This window comes from Diabrotica undecimpunctata, chromosome 10 (assembly GCF_040954645.1).
Source record: "Diabrotica undecimpunctata isolate CICGRU chromosome 10, icDiaUnde3, whole genome shotgun sequence".
In the NCBI taxonomy this organism is placed as follows: Eukaryota; Metazoa; Arthropoda; class Insecta; order Coleoptera; family Chrysomelidae; genus Diabrotica; species Diabrotica undecimpunctata.
In genome coordinates, this window is record NC_092812.1 from 52,397,170 (window position 1) to 52,416,873 (window position 19,704).

The 19,704-nt window shown below is 32.9% G+C and overlaps 1 protein-coding gene across 6 annotated transcripts in view; it reads left to right on the plus strand.

The window, feature by feature from the left end:
• The first annotated feature begins 1,700 nt into the window (after positions 1-1,700).
• The window catches only part of nAChRalpha6 (nicotinic acetylcholine receptor alpha6), a 345,133-nt gene continuing 327,129 nt past the window's right edge, over positions 1,701-19,704 (plus strand). For all 6 annotated transcript variants that reach the window (XM_072545827.1, XM_072545825.1, XM_072545822.1 and 3 more), the window contains exon 1: positions 1,701-1,945. In XM_072545827.1, coding sequence (XP_072401928.1) covers positions 1,879-1,945 — 67 coding nt within the window. In that variant the 5' untranslated portion in view covers positions 1,701-1,878. The remainder of the gene's footprint in view (positions 1,946-19,704) is intronic.

Genomic DNA, 19,704 nt, shown 5'->3' on the forward strand with positions numbered 1-19,704 from the left:
TAATGAAACGGTCTTCAATCTGGTTGGTTATCCTTGTACGGTCTGTATGACATTCAGCAACATCACCAGTTTCTTAACACCTTAACCACAAACGATTATTGACACTTCTGTTCGTGTGGAGGACCTCAGCAACATCTCTTTAACTTCTGCTAGCTTGAAGCATCCCGATAGCACACCAATATGTTTCGCGGTTTAAATGATTCTCCATTATTGGCAATTGGAAAACTAAATAAAAATCTACATAGACATCGAAAATCAAGTACCAATAAAGAAATATTACTGTTTATCTTACAGATAAAAAACGCATATTGAAGTTTTAATAGCCATTCTTATAAGCATTACCGTTCAACTTAATAAAGTAATCGACAAAACAACAAAAAAGATTAAAAACATAAATTTATGTTTGTAGGTATTAGTAAAAATTAAATGAAAAATTCAAAAATGATTTTTAATTTGAATCTCAGTGGCGTATCATTTGTTTCTTTAAAAAAATTGAGACCATTACCCGTATGCGCGACAATGGCGAATATAAAATACCTAATTGTATGTCAAAAATTGCGCAAAAACCAACTATTAAAACCCACCAAATTTCATTTGCATTTCTCAACCATTAGAGCAATAAATAAATCGTTAGTTTGTAAGAAAAATTTCAATACTCTGTATCTGTGAAAAGGAAGCATTTGCGGGCATACGTTTATATAGCAAACTATTTCATTATTTTAGTCATTATTTTTCATACAGAATCAGTCTCTGAAGTTAGTTGCACGTATTTACCAAAATTTCTGTATATTTTACAAATATGTATTATTGAAACAAAAGGCCTAAAAACTGACACTTTGGACATCTGTAACTCAGAAACAATTGATTTATGAGTCTTGACGCACAGATAACTTTTAATTAGCATGACCAAAGCTACCTCTCTGCAAAATTTCAGCCAATTTAACTGAAATCACGTTTACATAAGAAAAGTGCCAGGGTCCTTTGTTTAATTTTTTAATGTTTTGTATTTTGAGAACGATTTCCGAAGAGGAAATCGAAATATCAAATAAATTTATTTTAAAGTAAAATTGTGGCTCATTCCCAATAAAACTAGTAAATTGTCACTAATTTTGCTTTATATGGAATATTTTTATTGTGTATTTTTTATTGGAACGGCGTAAATAATAAAAAAAACTAAACTATATTTGAGAAAATTTCATTTACACATTAAAATTGAAGATGGCTTTATTATACAGCATTTTATATTTAAGAATATAAGCTTTTCCTGTACAACGAAAACGAGTTGTAAAACGTTCTAAACGAGTAAGTAAATGTTTTAAGCGAATTGTTAGTTTAGGGTTTGTGGATATAATTTCGCGCGGGAATGTTATGATGTGAGTCCTGATCTGTAGTGCTGCAGATATTTTAATGATACTACAAGAATTTGCAGAATGTTTGCAAGACTGTTTCCAGGTTTGTGTTAGGATAGTTTGACACTGGATGTAAGAGTGATCTAGGAGGTAGTTGGAAGAGCGGTGATTCACTGTGTCCACGATTATAAACAATAAGTTGTGACACGCGGAGAGAGTGGGCCTGGCAGCACGCTTCTGAGATACAAGGGACCCGGGAGGAGAGTGTCAAAACCCGATAGCGCGCGCATTCCTAGCCCCTATCGATCATCCAGCTCCGACTCTGCATCGGGATCGGGAGAGGAGTAGTAATGGCACAGCCACTCGGGGGTGCAATGCTCAGCTAGTGTAGAGCAAGTGGCCTCCGCAGGCGTGATCAGACGATACGCGGGTTCGGTCCACCGCTTGAGTCCTTAGCACCTCCTGGGGCATGACTGCCAAGTCTGGAGGCTTATTTATCAGATAGCCATGATCATTCATCCACTCTAGAATGGTGAGGAAGGATCGAATGTTGTCGACAGTGGTGTTTGTCTTCCTATTTTCCACCATGCTGCCAGGTAAATATTTACCCCCCTTTCTTATTGCAAACAGTTTAACTATATTTACCTTAACAATGTGCAATTTACTTTTATTTTTGTATATAAACTCTATATCATAGAATTTTCAATTATATTTACTACGTTTCAAAGAATATTACATTTTATTTTAACTCTGCAAGAATCTGGAATTACCTCAACTAAAAATTTTATTCAAAAGTGCTCATCTGATGTTTTTACATTTTTGAATGAACCACTCACAATTTTATCTTTACCTTCAGAAAAAAACATAGTGATTTTAAATATTTTATTACCTTCTACGAACAGTTTATTAGTTATTAGTTCGAAGTCCTATATTAGTATTTTCTTAAGTGCAATATATCGTCTTTGACATATATAATAATGCTTCTGTGTTGACTTTCACTTTCAAAATCACCACTTGCACATTTACCAGTGTAATTTAAAATAACTCAATCTCAATGATTGTGCTTCATTTGATTTTACTATCAGACTATTTAAAAATAATTGATCAGTTCACAAAACTTGCAAACAAGATAAATGTTACCTTCATCTACTAGGTCATCTGTTTCTTTTTCGACTATCACTATTAAGCGTTCTAGTGGGTGCCTATCTTGATTGGAATTATCCTAATTTTACCTGGATATTTATATAGCAACGACGCTAAGTAGTTTTATCTTTCTCTCTCTCTAGTGTTGACCCATTTCTCTTCAGCCCATCGTCTAACTAGATCATAACTCTGAAGGTACGCTCGTTATAATTATCAATTATCAATAATTTAGATAATATTTTAAAGATTAATTTTCTTTACATTATATATTATAAAATATATTGTATAAAATAAATTGTTCCATTCATTTTTTTACAGAAAAACAACGTAACTCTTGTAAAACTCTAACTCAGTGTAACCCTAGTACATTTTAGCAATTAGCAGTCTTCTATGTGACACAGATAACACAGATTTCGCTTTTTTTAAACCATCTTGCATAACTTTTAACTATTTTAAAATTTTTAAGATGTAAATTTACTAGTATGTAGTTCAAACTAATAACTATGGTCTGTGTTTCCGTGACCACAGTATTCATTGTGCTAATGATTTACTTACGAATTCCAGTAACTTTGTAATACTCTGTAAACTTTCAGAATCTGCTTTGTAAATACACATTTAGCCTTGAAAATTAAATTCTATATGATTCTCTATAGAGATTTTATTTTTCTGTTTTGTATCGTAATTCAAATTAGCTTTCCATCTACACTACATTAGAGATATATTAATACTACTTTTGTCTTTATATTCTTTATTTATTTATCTTCAAGTTTAACTTTTACTTTCAAAATCATTTTGTGCATCAAATGATGTTACAAGATCAAGTGGTTTCTATCATCAACTAGTTGTTTTCAACTTTTCAAAATTGTTACATATGTTGTTTAGTAAAAGGAATTTTTTTTGAGAATATGTGTACATTTTATAAATTAAATATAATTAAAGAAACAATTATAATAAAACTAAAAACTATGTACCTACTTCTTTGCAAAACTCCCAAAAGTTTACTCCCAAATGGGTCGCTTGGTTTCAAAGTATCTTTCAAAGGCAAATGTTTCAATACAATAAATTAGTTTTTTAAATAAAGGCTATTTTTATAGCTTAAATTTCAGAATTATTTGTGTAATATACTTGTTATTTTGAAGCTATTATTTGTTACTAATTATATTCAATCAGAGCTAATTTTTGTTAATTTGAAGTGTATATCCGTAATCTGGTTTCTCTACGTGAATAACCGATTTTGGATTACTATGCGTTTTTAAGGGTATCCTTATTTGTTGATATAAAGTTTTGGACAATCTTTTACGTATATATACCAACAGACATAAACAAGTTTACCCTCCTAATATGGGAACAATTATCCTACACTCTAATTTATTGTAAAATTAGTCTTTATAGAATATTAAACGAAAATTTCTTGAATATTTACAACACAGTTATGGTCCGTGTTTCAAAATAAATTTTTATAAACTATCAGCTGAATCAGTTTTTAAGTTTTTATCTCAGTTTATCAATAGCTTGAATTCAAAAATTAGTTTTGAACCATGCTTCTATTTGTCTATATTTTTTATAGACAAACAGGAAGCAATAGCTAGTTGATGTAGTGCGCAGTTGTTTTTAAATCTTAGTATGCAGGTGCATAATCAGGGGGCAATGCAATATGCAATCATTCATTCATCTACGCTCGCATAGAGAGAGCGATTTCAATGGAGTTCTTCGGAGTGATTTTCGTGTTCGTGTTTGTGATCGGATTTCCAGGTAACTTATAACATTCCTTAGATTTAAAGCAAACAATTTTCGAAAATAATGAAACTGAGATTGAATTTTGTTTTATAGTATTTTTACATTATTACAAGTTTTTAACTTAAAACATTTATATTTTTTTGATTTTATTAATATTATTTAATTATTTAATATTTTTTTTTATTATTTATTATTTTTTTTTATTTTTTATTATTTCAGATTCAGATCATGTGAGAGAAAGATACAATGTGAAATGATTTTTAATATCAATTTATTCACTTTTTCCAGTTATGAATATTTTTTTAAAATTTTTTAAATTTAATTTACTTATAACTTTTTATTTGTATTTATTTAAATACTATTATAAAATTTAATTTTTGTTTATTATTTTTAAGAGCTTAATAATGTTAAATAAATAAACTTTGTAGTTTGATTCTAAAAAACAAAAGTTAAGGAAACAGTTTTTTAATACACCATGATTGGTAATGATCCAATAATTTTGAAAAAATTCAAATTATTCAACTAACGAGTAGATTTCTTTTTACATACTTGAATAATTAAGTAAAACAAACTGATTTTTAGGTACCTGGGTCTGTGTAAATACTAAAAAAGTAGCTTTAAAACTTTATTTACACCCTAACTAACTTACTTAGTCACTAGATATCGAAATAGTTTAGTTTTAAATACATTTATGTGTTGTATCTCTAGTATGACACTCGTTAGTATTTAAAAATGGTATCTTTTCGTTTTCTTATTAAATTTCAGTTAAAATCTTTAACTTAAGTTTTACTTTTTATTAGAGCAAAAATGAGGTTGTGAGCTACCACATTATTGTAATATTTTACTTGGAAAAAAGACGACGTTTTCGCTGCCAAAATGTTACCAAATAAAAATATCTATTCATGGTTAGCACTGAGTTTATTTTTATATTAAATAGGTACGACAAATTAATTACAATAAGAGCTGATTTTTTTAAAATATATAAAATAGAAATAAAATCAAAACTACAAGAATCACAAAAAGCAATATCAAAGATTTTACTCAAAATTTAAGTATATTGTTTTTTGTAAAATTCGTTACACCTTCAATCACAAAAATAGGAATGCAGCATAATTTAAATGTAGGTACTCTTTTTAGTTTTTAAATAATCTCTAGAAATTACTAAAGCTGTTGTTATTGTCTTTCTAGTGTTACTGTGTCTCTGTATAATTTGTCTTTTTGTGTTTGAATGGTCGTTTAATATAATTTTTCGCAGATTTTACCTATTTGTCGGAAAATCCTTGACGTAAATAGAATTAACTAAAAAAATAAACAGACAATTTTAATCAATATATACAACATCTCCTAAAAATAACAGTAAAATGGTTTTTCTACTTTTTCTTTGATTTTCAATGGTATTAACTAAAAAATAGTGTGAACCGACGCTCCTGTGGTACACCAGTCAATCTGTGAAAAAATCATAGATTTCATGTAAACATCTTACTTATACAGATTTTTGAAGGTTCTAAAATGTTTATGAGGGATAGCTAATGACAAATCCTTGAATACGAACAGCTTTGTTTTTTTAAACAATCATAAAAAGTGAAAAAATCATTGTCTGCCTCTAAAATGTTTCTTAGACATTTTCGAGAAAAATAGTTCAAATAAAAGTTGTAGGTAGATCTTAAAAAATTCTTTAAATTTGCAAGTTTCATAGTTTAACAACATTTTATTAAAATTGTTATTAAAAAAACCATTTAAAAAATGGCTGACTTTTTAGCTTATAAACATTTATAATAACTTTGATTTTTCTTATGTCGCGCACTTATGTTGTAAGTGTGGGCTCACTGACACGATGGTAAAAAAACACAATCTTAAAAAAGTTTTTCCGTTATTTTCCTTTTTTCGATTGTTTCGGAATTTCTTGCTTAAGTTTGACTAAGTATTGTAAATATATGGTTACTGCCGGCGTCAGCACCTCTGTAGCTTATACAATTAGTCACGGATCTATTTTGCGTTCTTTTAATAAAAACATGGTCGATTTAGTTTCTCGTTTTTTCCTCAGGAGAGATCTAGGTCATTTTATATACATCTTTATGCAGGCTATTATAACTTGCTATATCCTTATAAATATTTTCACTTCCTACCTTCGCGTTCATATCTCCCATTATTATTTTGATATTATATTTTGGTACTTTTTTAATTAGCTCACCGAGTTGTTCATGGAACTGATTTTTTATTTCCATATCGTTCTTTTCTGTAGGAACATGTGCGTTAATTATGCTGATTTTTCTTAAACAATAGCACAGTCTTTCTGATATTACCTGACAATCAGTTACTACTCGGCTTATTCTCTCTGACACCATAAACCCATCTTCAGGTATCTATTTCGCCCGCCACGTTTAAAAAGAGATTTTTTTCAACGGCCACTATCTCACTTCCCAGCTGCTTAGTTTGTTGCAATGCCATTACTTCGATTGTAAATTTCTAGCGTATTTGAGAAATTTCTCGCGATATGAGATTAAATTCAACCATGTTAATTTTACCAGAAGAAAAGATCAGTGTCCACCGCTATATATTATCAACAAAGTTGTTAAAAAAACTTCTTTAAGTACCTTGGTATACATTTAAACTCCATACTTACTTGGAACCTACAAATAACCGAAAGCAGAAAAAATAGCGACATAATACTAAAAGATCATTACTGGTTAATATATAGTAAATCAAAACTAAGCTTGGAAAGCAAATTATTAATATAAAATGCTATTATTAAATCACGATAAAACGTTCCAGGGTTTCAGGGTTTCTTTAATCAAAGAAATTGTCAAACGTAAATATACAAGATAACACGAAAATAAAAAACGGAATTCACCCCAACCTATTTATACAATCCTTAGTATAATCAGTTATATTAAAAAGTAATTAAATGAATATCAGGAAGTATATATGGGAAGGAAGTATATATATATATATATATATATATATATATATATATATATATTAGAATTACAACTTAACAAATCTATCTAGATATATGAAAAATTTTTTCTACAGTTTTAATGTGAATTTAATCTTCACGACCATTTATTTGTTAAACTGAGTTACTTTTACCGACTGAAAGTTATTACTTCACATGTAACTACCTTTTGTAATAAGTCTCTGTTTTCACTTTGCTCGGAGATGCCATTGGTACTCTCCAGTTAAAACTGGTTCTTTATAAGAGCAGCTTTGTCTTTCACAGATAGGACTGATGTTATTTTGTAAATACAATACGAAACGTTTCCGCAATATATGAAATAGTTAATATCCTAGCTTTTTCTTTACTCCTAATATCTGACTAATATCTTCGGAAGTTACAGTGTGAAAGAGTTTTTGTAGTCATGGTTTACGCAAATTTCAAGAAGATGTAAAATTTCAGATGTAAGGATTGCATTTGCAATATTATGGTCTAAAAGGTTTTTTATTAGAACAAAAGTTTCTGTAGAAGGAATGCTAAGAAAAATATTTTTTTACCATACTAAATTCTTACCTAAATTTACCGTAAAAGATACAATATAACTAGTTAATAAAATACAACATTTTCAATTACCCAACAACTGCAGATTTATTTCATTTGACGTAAATATTTATATAATTATAACACAAAATTAATTTTGAAAACTCCAAATTGTTTCAATAAAAGAGATGACGGCATCCGATTACCTTCGACATGGAGACATCCCATAAAGAAAATGTCGTCCGCTTCAAAACAAAATTCCACCATCAGAAATCTTCGCGCAAATTTTCACCCAAACCACTTCATCATCGACGCTAGATATGAACCGTCTGCTATTCCCAGTAGCAGTAGTGTAGTGATAAGTGATTAGTGTAGTAGATAGTGTCTAAGGGCTTAGGAGACTGAGACCCCAAAAGCCCTGAAGAAGACGTCAGAAAGGATGTCGAAATCTCGGCGCAGTGATAATCGACGCGGTTCAATTTGGAAGCCTGGTGAGTTTAATATTTTTATAATAATATTAATCTTAGTTTTAGATTTAATATATATATATATATATATATATATATATATATATATATGAACTTCCTTATTTTACAGTCAATAGGATAAATTTCATTTATAATAGATATCGAATATTTATTCAATTCAATTCAAATATTATTAATATATCGGCCCTCGGCATTGATTTTATTTCTTAATATAATCTATCAACCTTGTCTTAATTTTATTGTCATTTAAACATTAATTTTCATTTCCGGAATCAGAATTTAGTTGGCGTCTGCAGATCAACCCATATGTGTAGATTCGAGTAGCGAGATATCGTTAGTGGAAAATTAATTCTTTAATCATCGACAAAATGCCTCATTATACTTTGGGTATTAAATATGTAATTTAAATACACCCACTACTTGGTGATGTAGTTGTTTAGAAAGTACTTCAAAGCAAGTAATCTTAACCACATTTTTCAATTAACTGTCAAAATGTTAACCACGTTTTTCTTAACTTAGTGGGATTACTTACTTTTCAGGTCCACTGAAGATGGTCGTATAAGATTAAAAACGTTCGTTCTGAACAATTTAAACAACTGTAATCCATTTTGATTTTTAATTTAATACTTCAATAAATATATGCCAATTACACTAGAGGCTTTTATTTCATTGTAGTTTTTAAGACCTAAAAGTCATTCAGTACCTATATGAACACCAGGAACCAACAGTACAGTTTGAAAACACACTAACAAAATCTGTTCGAATTGAGCGTGGAGTGAGTCAACGCTGCGTACTGGACCCTAAGCTATTTACCATGTACTCTGAGATTGCATTCCAAAACGCACTTGAAGGCTCAGAAGATGACATAAAAGCGAATGGTTAATTAAAAAATAACTTAAGATATGCCGAAACACAGTTATAACAGGACACAGAGAGTCCCGAAAGCCTATAGTTTCTGCTTGACAAGTGTCTCTAACTAGTTTCTACTTAGCTGCTGGATCAGTCAAGATATGAATCCTGACTTAGAAAACTGTTTGAAGATGAGAAGCTTCTTATGCGATAGGTCATTCGATCTGAAATCAACATACAATTTGTTGAAGTGCTACATATATTCCATACTGTTATATGGAGTTGAAGCGTGGACACTAAAAGTTTCCAGTTTAAACCGATTTGAAGCATTAGAAACCTGGGTATATAGAGGAAAGTCCAACAAATACCTTGGACTTCCCACACCACCAATCTGGAAGTTCTCCACCGAATAAGCAGAGAACGGGAGCTCATTGAAATCATAAAAATGGTAAGACTTTCTACAGCTCATAATCGAGGGTAAGACTTAGGACAAATGAGGACCAGGACGAAGACGGTGCACCTTGCTTAAAAACATACGAGATTGGACTGGCTTGGGCTCATAACATCAGAGTATCGGCTAATTTCATTAAATATGAGTCCCATTTACCACAATACCTGCAGATTCCTTGTTTATTACTTTTTTTATATAGGGGTGAAAAACATAAAATACAACACTAATTTTTACTTTATTTAATTTTTTTAGGTTTTTTTGTCCTCATTCTTTCTAATAATAGTGGATGATTATAATACAAATTGTTCTAGTATACAAATCATTATTCAGATTTAGCCAAACGGCTCATACTTTCTCTAAGGGGAAAATTCACTCATCCCAGATACCTACGGTATCAAAAGGATTGAGCTCTGGTGGGACTCTTTCCGTGTTATCGAGCCCTAGGTAACTTGGTTTTCTGAAGTATCTCCCAAAAATTTTCGTACACATCTGGACGTCGCGAGAAGTACAGCTTTCTGCATGGCCTTATAAAGATGTTTATTTAGACCCAGCTCATGTTCGCTAGGAGGTTTTTGGGAATAACACCAGTAGTAGATAGAATAATAGGTACTGTCTGAGTACTTTCCATTCTCCATTGTGTCCTGATTTGTATTTCTAGATCTCTATACTTGGCGATCTTTTCGTTGTATTTAACACGCAAATTATTGGTGTTAGGTATCGCCACATCAATAAGTGTTGTTTGCCTGGTAAGTTTATTAACTAGTATGAGATCCGGTCTATTATGTGTCACTGGTTGGTCTGTGAGCACAGTGCGGTCTCAGTATAGCTTGTAATTATTTTCAAGCATTCTGTCAGAGAAATTTTCTCAGTCATTTCTGGAGAAATCCCAGTTTGTCAGCTAGTTCTTGGTGGATAATTTGTTCTACTGAGTCATGGCGTTCTTTATAATCAGTTCCGACAAACGCCTGGCAGCCCCTGGTAAGATGTTGGATGGTTTCTTGGGCTTGGCATCCATATCGACATTTGTCATTTTGGACTTGAGGATCTTTAATTTCAGGTAATTTTTAGTTGGAATAACTTGATCCGATCCTGAATGGCAAGTAGAAAGCACTCAATCTCGGGAAACATCTTCCCTGATGTCAGCCAATAGTTCGACGCTGTATTGTCGACATATTCTTGGCTGATCTCATTGAGATGTCGCCCGTGCAGAGGTTTACTCATCCAGGTGCACATTTTTTCTTGCTTAGTCAGATGGTTTATGCGCATTTCTTGTTCCCTCAGTTTTAGCGGCGTTCTATCATCTATTGCGCAAATTGCTCGATGTAAGGTAGATGTCTCAGCCTTCACCTGAAAATAAGTTCTTAAATTAGCAACCTGTTTATCCAATTGCTCACCTATGTCCATAAGTCCTCTTCCCCCTTGATATAGCGGTAATGTTGTTCTCTCTACTGCACTGCGTGGATGGTGTTTTTGCTCCTTTGTGAGAAGTGTTCTTACTTTCCGCTGAAGACTCTCTATATCCGTTTTTGACCACTTTAAAATACCAAATGAGTAGCTCAGCGCGGAATAGGCGTATGTATTTAATGCCTTAAACAAACTTTTACTATTAATATATGACCGATTTAGTTATCTTACTCTTCGTACGAACTCGGAAGTTAGTTCGGTTTTCATTAGTTTATGGTCAATTTTTAGCGCTTGCTGTACTCTGAGATATTTGTACATATCATTTTCAACCATTGCCTCGATGTTTTGACCATCTTGCATATCGAAACCTCCGGACTGAAACTTTCCTCTGACTATATTTAGTGTACGGCACTTGTCTAGTCCAAAATTTATACTGATCATCATATTATTTGAGAAAGTTTCTACAGTTTTTAGCATCTAATCTAGGTGGTTTCGAGTGGAAGCCATTAATTTTAAAACATCCATATAGAACAGATGATTAAGCTTCTCCACAACAGTGTTGTTATTTTTGATGCTAAATCCTGATTCAGTGGAGTTTAGCAGCTAAGATAGTGGGTTCATCGCTAGGCAGAACCAAAGTGGACTAAACGAGTCCACCTGGAAAAGGCCCCGATTAATAGGGATATCTTCAGTTTCAATATTGGTTTCACCAGGTATTTGAAGGTGAATTATAGTCTTCCACTCTGCCATTATATGCTTCAAAAAGGTCACGAGATTATCATCGACTTTATATATTAAAAATATATGGATAATATAAAACCATTCATGCGGCACTGAATCAAAAGCCTTCTTGTAGCCAATAAAGGCAGTAAAAAGGTTTATTTTTTTGGTGTATGCCTGGTTAGAAATGACTGAGTCGATAATAAGTTTAGAAGCCTCAACAGAAAGGATGCCTTTAGCGCATCCTTTCTGTTGAGGCTTTATAATATTGTTCAGAGCACAGTGTTGGTAGATACGCCGGGGCACACAGGATGTGACCAATTTGCACAAAGTTGGAAGACAAGTAATTGGGTGGTACTTGGCTGGATATTGAATGTTCTTTTGATCCTTCGGTATTAGATAAGTGGTTCCCTGAGTAAGAAATGATGGTATTTCATGTGAATTAGAAATAATATTATTAATAAATACTGTTAAAAGCTCATGAACACTTCAAAACTTCTTTAGCCAGAAGTTTTGAACTCCGTCTGGTCCACGAGATTTCCAGTTATAAAGCTCTTTGATAATGTTCGAGACGTCTTCAGTAGTAAAAGGTTCATAAGGAATATTCCTGTAGTGTTGACAGTTGTTCGTCGTGTCTTCAATCCATCCACCATTGTTGTTATGAGTAGCTTTCTTCTTAGCTTGGGTAGGATTTATTTACATTTTCTACAGTAAAATTCAGTTTTCTGTAGAAAGCCTTCTCTGCATGCTCAAAAAGTATATTGTCGCATTTACGGTTGTTACTAACTTTGTATCTCCTTAGGCGACCTGAATAAACGGAGAGTTTTTGTTTTAATGTGTCTAGGCAGTGTTGAGCTGTGTTGTTTTCTGGATCATGTTGTGAGTGTCTTGGAGTGTTCAGAATTATTTCTTCAGATCTTTTAATTACTTTTCGACTTCTTACTTCTCGAATGTGTTTCGTAATTTGTCCATTATCCCTGCGCAATAATTCAATTTTCCTCACCAGTCTTTTTTCCCAGAGTGCAATTCTGTTTTCAGTCCCTCCGATATTAGTTCCCCGTCGTGTTCTGATCTTAATGTCTATAACATTAGCAATTGCTGTTGCTGCACAGTAAATCAGCATATGCAAATATTCTAATGTATGGACTTCCACGATATAATTGGGTAGGACTTCATAATTTGTAACAGCGCACCTAGTTTCTTACAAGAGTTTATTTTTGGTAGCGGTAGTCTGCTAAGCGGGTTTGTTCCAAAAAACTCTTGTACGGCACGTGCCATTTCTCTTATCAGGCTATCGTGCAACTTGTTGTTGTCCTGCTGCGTATTAACAGGTTGAGTTTCTTGTATGAGGGGCTCATGAATCTGCTCATTAGGAATTTAATTATGAACTTGATCCACTTGGATCCACTTATGCACTTGGTTATGAATCTCCCGTTCGACTTCGCTTCTGATGGTATCGCGTCTAGCCTCTGGGATAAGATTATTTCTTATAATTACCCGGTATTGATCTGCTATTCGCTGTTCAGATAATTGAATCTCTGGGTACTCTCTGCAAAATTCTACATACAGTTGTTGTCGATAGCCGATCGTTTCTCGATCGAGGTTCGTCACTTTGTAATAGAAATGCAAAATGTTTTCATTTATAGACACAGTCCATTTCATGCGCTGCCTCGGTCGTCCCGCTTGAGTGAGCGCCAGCTGATGTTGTCGCCGGGCGCTCTCATTCAGTAGCCAATCAGCGCACCGGACACATTTCCACACACAGGAAAAATTGTCCATTGGTTGGAAATAATGGTATTTCCAATCTTTCGACAATTTAAATTTCCTATTGGTTCGATGTTTGAAAAATCCATCTTACTACGTCATAATCCCAAAAGACAAAGGATTTTTCTGTATAAAAGAAGGTGGATTTTCTATCATCGGCCAGTTCGAGCTTGCCCTCGTATTTGAAGACTCTAGGTACGGTGTCAATCATCCACCTAGAATCTGCATTTTATTTCTTACCTTATTTTGCTATATATTGTTCTGATATTTGTGTGCATTTATATTATATTGATTTTATTGTTGATTTTTTATCTGTATTTTTGGTACGATTTTCTTACGGAAACCTCTACGAGGCTTAGCGTCTGAAAACGTACGCATTTAATGATATTTCTGCCATTTCATTGTGCTTATTTTTTGTTTGAAAATACGGTCTCACGTTACCATACGTCTGACATATTTTCATATATATTTATTTGTGTTTTGTACGGTATTTTTTACGGAAACCTCTACGAGGCTTAGCGTTTGATAACGTACCTGTTACTTAAGTCTCACGTGATCATACGTCTGACTTATTCTCATTTACTTGTTATTTTGTGCTATTTTATTATTGCTTACCTTTATAACTTGTACTTTTCTTGTGTTCTCTTCCGTAAGTCAAGGAACACAAGATATATATATATATATATATATATATATATATATATATATATATATATATATATATATATATATATTCCGGTGTATTTCCTTCCGTAAGTTAAGGAAACACCAAATACATGCCGTTTTATTGTCGCATATATTCCACACACATATATATATATATATATATATATATATATAATATACTTATTGATTGATGCACACAATCTTTTGTCGATATTCTTGGACTCTAACGAGTCATATTTTGCTTCTACGACTCTAGTGAGTCGCATTTCATTATTTATTGCTATCTTCTTATTGTCGAACTCATTGACTTGTGATATTTCTCTAAAGAGATCATACACTTGTCCTTTAAAACTGCATATCTCAAGTCTTTATGTACGTATCGCAATAAGAAGAAGGTAGAACCATGGTAGACACCCGTACTACCTCCATGTCCAATTCACAGGACCGTAAGAAGTCCGCTGAGCCAGATACGGGCCATTCTAGCCCGATCGACGCCTCTCGGCAACAATGTTTCAGCGCAGCACCTTCAGCGAGTGGAGCTCTTGTTGAATTTGGCTCACTTGTGGTTGTTGTTGTTGTTGGACTGTAGCTGATTGTATGACAGGGGCCCGCCTCTTCAACACCCTGCCACCGACGTCCCGCATGCTGTCACGTCCAGCGTCGGCTCCAGACGTGCAACGACCCTAAACATAAATTATTCATCTCCATTTTCTTGTGTGTGCATTTTATACCTTCTGCCAGGCGTCAGTTTTTGTTCCACGGCAGGTGACCCTTCTACCCTCTGGGTATCAGTGCTAAAAATACCCAGAGAGTATCCCCATTCACAGGGGGCCGTATATAAATTATTATTATAATATTATTAATAATTAATTTGTATTATAATTATTAGTATAATACAAATGGTTCTATTTATTAAGGTCGGTAATCTTTAGTTCCCGTATTTCAAATTTTCATTTGAGTTTGTTCTGATTTTATCCGTTGAATGCTTTTTGCAGTTAAAAATTGTGTAGTCTTAACGCTCTATCGATCATATTTCTTACTTTATGAATCTTATTCATTATTTAATTCTTATTATGAATTAAAGATAATTATTAATTTGGCTTATTTTTTAAATAAAATTTTTTTAAAAAATATTAATAAAAATTTATTATCTCGCTATATACAAGGCTCCACGAGCTCTACAATCACAGTGTAAAACAGGAAAATGTTACCGACTCCTCAGTTCAACTGTGAAGTTATGTCACTCTATGCGGTAAATTTAAAAATTTATTCCCTGGCCCAAACTAGTCACTATCCTGCTGCACATTTTAAACTTGGATAGCGTTCCGCGTAGGTTGGCATCGTTAAACATTTTCGCTGCACATAAACTTGCTGAAAATGCTCTGAAATTTCAAACCCAAAAAATAATAGTTATTCTGATGGAAAAAATCGGATAACGTAATTACCAAAACTGAGTTCCAGCTATTCCAAAAACTAGAAAAGTTACATTTAGGTTTGGAATGAGCTGTTTGTATGTATGGTTATTTTTTAAATGCTAGTTTCTCATGTAATCTTAACTAATACATTTTACTTTTAATAAAGTTAGAGTGGCCATAAATATTGTGAAATTACTTTCAAATAAACTGACGTATAAAAATATTAAAAAGAATGTGATAACGATTTTCCTTAACTTTTTTCTAGAAATATTGTTTCAAATATGTTCTTCACACGTTGGATACTTCTTCATTGACACTTCCTTTTTCCCCCTCACAATCTATGCCACTATCGTAATAATCATTTCAGCATGTTTTTTTGAATCTTTGTTGCTTTTTACGTATCCATCCTTTTGTCTCAATGCGATGGAGTGAGTAGTTTTCAAGTTATTTGCGTTTAAAAGTAATATTTAAAATACATAATCTTATTTTTTTGCTTATTTCACATCAGTGTCTAATAATTTAACCAAGTTGCTGATAAATTTTTTAAATTCTAATCTTAAATTTTCATGAATCTTTAATAGTTACTATAATTTTTCAACTCTAGGAATTATGAAATCACTCTTTCAGAAATTATCAACCTTAACAGTTGTAGGGCTCGTTTAAAATTAAGTAGGCTAATGTCATTTATTTGTGTTACAACCGCCAGACCGATAATTGTAATTGAAAACCGTGAGATTACTTACTGTTATAGTAGAGTTTTTTGTGTAAATGCCACGTCATAATAATTTTTCAAATGCGGAAATGCGGGATATGGTTTGTGTTTTTGCACAAGCAAATTATACAGGGCGTGCTGCTGCTTCAAAATATCTACAATTATATCCTAACAGACGACAACCCCATTACAGGACTTACAGGAAAATATGTACGAGCGGTTAACGCAAAGTGCTCAATTCCGTTCACCGCAAGATCTAGGAGGTCCAAAAATAATTACAGTTAAACAGGAGGATGATGTGGTAGTAAGAATTGCTAATGAACCTCAGTTAAGTACTAAACGTTTATCAGCAATTCATCAATAACTAGAATAAGCCACGCTTTAGTTTTCAGAATATTAAAAAAAGAAGACTTAAGAACATACCATTTTACTTCTACTGTGCTACCCACAGATCTTCCTCGACGAATGAAATTTACACAATCTGTTATCGATAAGACAAATACAAATACTAATTTCGTTAGCAATATTCTTTTCACTGATGAACCCTTATACACGTAGAGGCATTTATAACTAAAGAAATTGTCACATTTGGGATAACGAAAATACACGATTTCATCTGCTTCTCCTTCATATTTTTATTCTTCTTCTTCTTTCTTGGCTCTACAACTCTAGGTGAGTCTCCTACTATTTTCCTCTACTCTTGTCGTTGTGGTGCAGCAATATCCCATTGTTGTACCCCCATCTTAAGTAGATCACTCGTTACTGCATCCTTTCATCTTTTTCTTGGGCTATCGGTCATCAGGTCTTTTCCAGAAGGTTGTATTTAGTAGTCTTTCATCATTCGCTCTTAGTACATGTTTAACCCATCCTATACGATTTGCCTTGAAGTATCGCACTATGTTTTCTTCTCCATAGAGTCATGAAGTTCCTGATTTTGTCTTCGTCTTCACTCTCCTGTTATTCTCGTCTTTACAAGGCCCAAAGATCGTCCGGAGGATCTTCTGTGCTAATAACTGTTTTGTTTTCTGCTGGTTCAGTGTCCAAGTCTCACTTCTGTACCTTTGTTTTAGCTGTCTGTGAGAGCAATTTTGATTTAGTAGCATCGCTAGGGAGTAATACACTCTATTTCCTGACATGCTTCTAGCTCCTACATCTTTTTCATAACTGTTTTTGGCTATTATTACTGCTCTCAAGTATTCATTTCTCAGTCAATCGTCACCAAGTATCAGTATAACCAGGGTGGGTGGAAGTGTAGTTATCCTTAGTTTGTCGTTAATCTATCTTGCAAATTTATAAATTGTAAAGTCTCCTTGCAGTCCGGTTTCTACCTTTTCTGTTAATAAGTTTGATTGCATTAAAGTTCTTCATAATTTTGCCTAGGGCCTATGTGTAAGATGCCATTTCTTAAACAATATAGAACGTTGATTTCTAGTAAATATATTCCGTAATCATATTATTCTGATTAGAGTTCGAAACCTTTTCTGCTGCGTTTCATAAAGGGACAGTACACAGTTTCCTGACTGTTCGTTTATAAATAGGAGCAATTAAAATTATTTTAATTTACGCGTTACGGTAAATGGAAGTGCATTTAAAAGAAAAATAAAAAAAAACAATTAAAGCAAGCAGACAATTAAAGTATATGGCACCTGCCCTTGTCTAAGTACGATTTATTGTCGTTTCAATTAAATCATTAACCAAAGAAACGGAATTATTATAAATTTTAGAAAAAAACACTGGAATATGGCATTGATACTCATCACATATTTATAGACTACAAAACAGCGTATGACTCTGTAAATAGGATAAAAATGTCAAAAGTAATGAAAGAGCTAGGAATACCAAATTAGTTGGTAAATTTAACAAAACTAAAAAACTCTTGAAAAAGTTGAATGTAGAGTACGAATTCAGGGGGAACTGTTTGAATCTTTTAAAACAAATAATGGGCTGCGCCAGGGAGACTCTCTCTCTTGTATACTTTTCAATCTGGTTCTGGAAAAAGTAATACGTATGTCACAAATCATAACCATGATCAGTTCCATGTATAATAAATCAGTACAAATCCTTGCATATGCTGTTGATATCAATATTGTTGGGGAAAGGAAAAAAATCAGCTACAAAAAATGGGTTTAATTATAAACACCAACAAAATAAAGTAAATGAAAATAAGCACGCAACCATAAATCCTACGACGACTTGTTATAGAAAACAATAATGCGCCCAGTCCTAAAATATGGTTCAGAGACTAGTTGTAAGGAAGTATGAATGTAAACATGTTAGGATGTTTCGAAAGAAAAGTACTAAGGCGAATCTATGGAGCAGTGAATGACAATGGAGTGTGGAGAAGACGATACAACTTCGAACTTTATAGAATATACCAGGAACCAGATATCGTAAAACATATTAAGATAGGACGTCTGAGGTGGATAGGGCATGTAACGCGGATGAAACAAAATGACCCAGCTGGAAAAACACTCCTTGATAGACCCATTGGTCAAAGAAGAAGAGGAACAACCAGAACAAGGTTTCTTGATAACATCTATGAAGACATGAGAGATATGTGAATACGTGCTTGGCGGAGGAAGGCAATGGAGTAGAAATGGACCACTGGAGAGAAATTCTTCAGGAGGCTAGGACATACACAGGGTTGTAAAGTTAGAATCACGATGATATATTTATTGTAGATAAAATAGGTAAAAGTGTATTTTTAATAGTGATGTTTTTATTAAAATTATTTCACTTACAATCTGTCATATCAAACTAACGTCTGATAGACATTGTCACTGATAGCACTAGTTATCAAACTTTTTACGTAACCACATTACTATATATTTAAATAGTCATAGTACGTTCCAAACTCGACTACAGCTCAATCGTTTACAACTCCTCACTTCTCAAATACTATACTGGAGACTACATACAGAGACTCCCACTCCCACTCACGTTTAGAAGACAATATCTAAGTCTTTCTTATGCCGCTGCAGTTTGATTTAATCAAGATAAACGAGTTTTACACGACGTATTCGCTGACCGCTTTAAAAGATGTTTCCAAACTTCAAATCGAACTAACCATTCTTTCTATTACCGCTTTTAAACGTACTTGTTGAAAATAGGTATCCATTTTCCAGACACCTACGATATTTCCTCAATGCAAACCCTCCCCCTTCTGACACCAGCTTATTGCGTCTAAACAAATCAGAAACACCAAGTCAAATTAATTTAAAATTTTATTGAAATGTTAAGCAAATATGGTAGCGTTTTCACAGTTTACACCGATGACTCTAAAAACGAAGAAGAAACTGAGGCAGCAATCTACTCATCAGGTTAGACAGCAACGTACAAACTACCTTCATATACAACAACGTTCTCAGTTATAACTGTTTGCCATACTAAAAGAACTAGTTGTGATAGTAAACAAAAATAGAAAGATAATTTTCCCTTTACAAAGTATTCATAAATTAATATTTGCCATATATATAATCTCAGAATAATACATCTGAATTTCGCTATCTGCTTGTGGCAATATTACCCAGG